General features: G+C 37.0%; 1 protein-coding gene across 1 annotated transcript in view; it reads left to right on the forward strand.

The window, feature by feature from the left end:
- Positions 1 to 207: 207 nt before the first annotated feature.
- Positions 208 to 4,654, forward strand: part of LOC104524562 (acyl-CoA:lysophosphatidylglycerol acyltransferase 1-like) — a gene marked incomplete at its 5' end in the record, with an annotated part of 11,622 nt that continues 7,175 nt past the window's right edge. The window contains one exon of the mRNA XM_010167486.1: positions 208 to 326. Coding sequence (XP_010165788.1) covers positions 208 to 326 — 119 coding nt within the window. The remainder of the gene's footprint in view (positions 327 to 4,654) is intronic.

Genomic DNA, 4,654 nt, shown 5'->3' on the forward strand with positions numbered 1-4,654 from the left:
TGGATAGTCTCTGCTTGGAAAAATGGTCTTGCTAATATTCCTATCTTATGCTATGTACCAATTTAAATTGACATGTAGCATGTAGGTTTCTTTATTATAATTGTCTGGGTGTGGGGTCTTTGGGTTTTTTGTTTTGTTGATGTTGATAGTAAAATTTCCACATGGTCATTGTAAAATTTACCTTTTTATTTATGTTTTTTTTAATAGTAGTGGAATGGGGTGACGATGTGAAAGCGGTATCAGAAGATGAAGCCATGGTGCTGGTGAACCATCAAGCAACGGGTGATGTCTGCACTCTGATGATGTGCCTTCAGGACAAAGGCACGGTAGGCTACAACCGGGAGCGGCATAGCTTCTGTGTGTGTGATCCCTTACCTTGGGCATGCTGGTGTCTGTGCACTACTGATGGCTGGCTTTTGTGTGTTAATCCCCCTAATAATCTCAGGGCCCTGAATAGGAACCTTTTAGTTTAGAGTTGGTTTAATGTGACAGCCAGTAGCTTGGAGCAGGTTTTAGACCATAAATATTGCCTTTGGAGAAGGGCGAATATGAGCTGAGTCAGTGTGCATCCGGTCTAGGTTAACACAGAGGGAAGCAGATCTCCTTGCAGGAATCGTGTATTTGACTTTTTCCTCTCGACCTCATGTGCTTGTGCAACTCATGCCAACTTTGCACAAACCAACACAGGTCTAGTTTCTTGGTTATGACTTTATTCCAGCGGGGAATTTTTCCCAAAGTTAGAAGCAAGTTATGTGTGGGATTTTGGTAGGAGTTCAGAAACTGAAAGTGACTTCCCTATGAGGGCATGTCCAAGCTAAGCTGGCTAGCTAAGGTCAAAATTTCTGGAGCTTTTATTTCACAAACTCTTAAGCATTTATTGGTGAGAAGTTCACTAATGTCAATTGTTTCACACATTGCTGTTCAGAAAATTCAGGTCTAGGGAATGTAGTGCGGGAAACTAGAGTATGGGATCTAAACAGGATATGAAACTTATGTGCAAATCAAGAGGAATGTGGTATGTATGGTTAGGCTACAAAGGGTGGGAGACATACCTGGCAAGGTGAGAAAAATGCATCAGCTGTGTCTGTCCTAGTGTTGTCTTCTTTCTTGTGATCATACAGTGAAGAAACAAGGAAAACAACTGCTTTTTTTTTTTTTTTTGCATCTGCACAGCTTGTAACAGGAACTGTTTTTCTTAATTCATATTAATATAGATTATGCATACACTGTATCTCTACCAGTTATTTAACATTTTTTTTAGAAATTTTCACAGATCTTTCTTATGACAGCAGAGCTGATTAAAAAAGCAAAAACAAAATCAAAAACCAACTCAAACCAAACTCAAAAAAAGAAGGATGAAAATGCCACTCAAGATTGAGCAGAGACTAATTTCTTTCTTTCCACTGTAGCCTAGAGAAGGCTGTGTTTTAAAAGTACTTTTAATTGGTTTAGTTTCTTTTGGAATTGAGGAAGTTAGGTATATATAGTATTCTGTACTGTGCCCCAATGAGTAGGATGACAGAATAAACACTCTTTAATTCCCTTCATTAAAATTATGCATAGGACAATCCTGTGATAAAGATATGACTGTGAGGGTATAGTCCTGTGGGTATATATGGCATATGATCTTGACTATTGATATCCCACGTGTTTTAAATATCAGAGCTTCATTGACTCATGTATGTATATTAGTGTATATACAAATCTAAGCCATATTTATCCTGTTTGACTCCATAGCTAAAAAGTTTAAGTCAAGACAGTAAGTTTCATTGAATGTAGAAAATGTTTAAAATGGAAGAAGGCATTGAGATGGAAAATAATCTTCACCATGGCAACAGTTAGGTTTGTAGGTTTACAGAAAAGCAAAACATCCTTAAAATCAGTATTTTTTCCCTTAAATAGTTGCAGTCATTGTTCTTGGAATATACATGTCCAGAGCCTAGTATGGCTTTAGTGTTTTTATCTAATAAAGAGTTAAGTACAGGCTTCAATTCATGCTTAAAATATAGCATGAGTAGTACAAGTGGCTAAAAATAATGAGAAAGGTCAGGATAGTTTATCCTTGATACAACTTGCTGAATCGAGTGTTTTTAAATAGCATGCTTCATATTTCTGAACAGAAGAGAATTGTCTTTGAGTCACTGAGAAACCACTGGAGGAAAAAAAACCCCACAAACCCACCTGTCCACAAGAAATCATTATATAATAGGCAACTATTTAAATTAGGTAGTTTTCTTTAAATACAGTTTAAACTTAACATGGAGTCCTTCACAACCTTGATATTCATCTATAAAAACAAGAATTGGTTTTATTTTGTTTAGGATGGCTAAGCTGCAGTAATTCCTAAACACTTTTTACCACTTGGACAACACTTCTTAGCACTCACAGTATTTTCTGAAGGTGAAAGGCTCACTTCCATTTCACACAGAAGAGCATACAAAGAAGCAAAAGAGCTTACCAAAGGCGGTGTCTCAGTGGTGATGGTACAGTGGCAGAACTGGGAAGACATTCCTCCTGTGGACATCCGAAATTTCTGTTGCTTGCTTTTGCCCACCAATACAGACTGAAACCAGATGTGATCTGCAAGCACTCACCATTTAATGCTGCTCTTAAAAAAGTGTTAATTTAAGATGTCAGAAGGGTTTGATTTTAAGTTCTATGTTTTTCTGTGTAGTGAGGCAGAATACTGAAATGTTCTTGCAACTTGACAATGTTTCCTAAGAGCCATGTCAGGAACTGTGACAGTATTTTTTTCTAACATTTCACAAATTCTTATATACAAATGATAGTGTAGCCTATCTATTTTAAGCAGATTTAATCTCATTAAGCTGTAAGCTAAAATACACGTGTTAAGATGTTTCTTGTCTTTCAGATTCACTTATGTGAATAAGGAAAGCATGATCTCTTACTAGGGAAGTGGAACTTAGCTAAAAGTTATAATTTTAATGGAAGGACTCGACTGGTATTGTTTGTTGAATACGTGTTACCATAAGACAAGCCACGCAGAGCAAGGTTTCAACTGAATCAGAAGTGACCTAATTACCCTTTCTATATAGTTCAATAAATCGTTCTAATTTGTTTGTGAAAGTAAGTGTTAAACTTAGTAAGCTAGTTGAGGTCTCATAAACGTTAAAGGTTATGTGTTTAACAGAGAGAAGTAGGTTAAAATGCTGCCGTTGCTGCTTTCTGACTGGATTAGGACAGATAAATGTGGCTATTTTTTGTGATTTAGAGCAGAAAGCAGTGCCAGGAAGGGTGCAGTGGAGAGAAAAAAAATAGAGCTTGCAGCTGTTTGAGTGCAAGTTTGAAGACATGCGTTCCCAGGTTTCATTGTTAAGTTAGAGATGCTTGAAAGATGAAAGTCAGTCTATTCAGGTTGCCTTGTTATGAAATCTGTGTAGAGTGAAATGAAAGTGGGCCTGTGAATAAGAGGCACCTAGATTTTTTTATAAAATCAGTGAAAGCTTTTTCTACATTCTGAACTTAAGTAGGAAGGATGAAGCAAATGGGACCTGAAACAGCATCCGAAAAATCTTTCAATCCATAAACAACTATGTTTTGTTGTTTATGGATTGAATCTATGCTCAAAATGTTTCTGAATGTCTTTGCTTACATGTACTTGAAATGCAAGTGATAAGAGACTCATCTGATAAGCATTGTGTTGTTCCTGAGGGTATTAAATGGAGGAGCCACCACCAATATCTTGCAGTGTCCTCTGTTCTGCCCTTGGTGGCAGAACAGAATGAATATCCATTAATCTAGTTTGCCTTTTGATTGCAAAAAGCAAACACAAAATCAATTTTTGTGTTTTGATCGAAAATCAATTTTGATCAAAAATGTTTTGTTCAAAAAAAACCCCATTTTTTGAAAATCAGAAGTGTTTTGTTCAAAATCAGTTTTGAACACAAAATCAATTGTGTTCTACTCTTTGAACGCCTCCTTTTTTATTTTATGTGTTAGTGTGTGTGTGTATATTCATTAATTAATGCATTAAATTAGTTGTATTTCCTCTCTGTACTTCTTATCACTCCCTAGGCTTATAGGTAGATTTGTAATCACCGAGCTCTGGAGTTTGCCTCTTCGTAACCCACTTGCAGCAAACTGCCTGTATGTTTTGTCTTAGTTATAACTTGTATGTCACAGTGATCTTTGATGCAATCACATTGCTCCTCCTCAGAAAGACTGAGGAAGTCCAGGAATGCTAGTTAGATGTCCTGTGTCACCTAAAATATGGTAAGATGGACTTCAGAGTCTGAAGAGCAATGATTAGCTTTCAGGATAAACCTACCACCATCTAAATGCCCAGCTGGCACATGACAATAAAATGGTATGAGAGGACAGGTACACCAGCATTGCTGGGCAAGAGTTCCTCCTCCAGGATTGCCCTAGAACATCTAGGGACCAATGCTGACTCATCAAAAGATACAAAATCTTTTTTTTTTTTCCCCAGGGAAGCAGATTATATTAAGATTGCTTATCTCCCCCAGTAACATAGAGTATGTTGGTTTAGCTTCTACTTGATATAATAGAACAATATTTGTCAAAATGCCAAGGTAATAGATGAACACTGACAGCCATATGGGTACTACTGCAGGCTAAATCATCATCAGTGGAATTTTGGTGGTGTTTTTGTCAAAGGACAGGGTTCCCTACA

This window comes from Antrostomus carolinensis, unplaced genomic scaffold (genome assembly GCF_000700745.2).
Source record: "Antrostomus carolinensis isolate BGI_N321 unplaced genomic scaffold, ASM70074v2 scaffold1025, whole genome shotgun sequence".
Taxonomy (NCBI): Eukaryota; Metazoa; Chordata; class Aves; order Caprimulgiformes; family Caprimulgidae; genus Antrostomus; species Antrostomus carolinensis.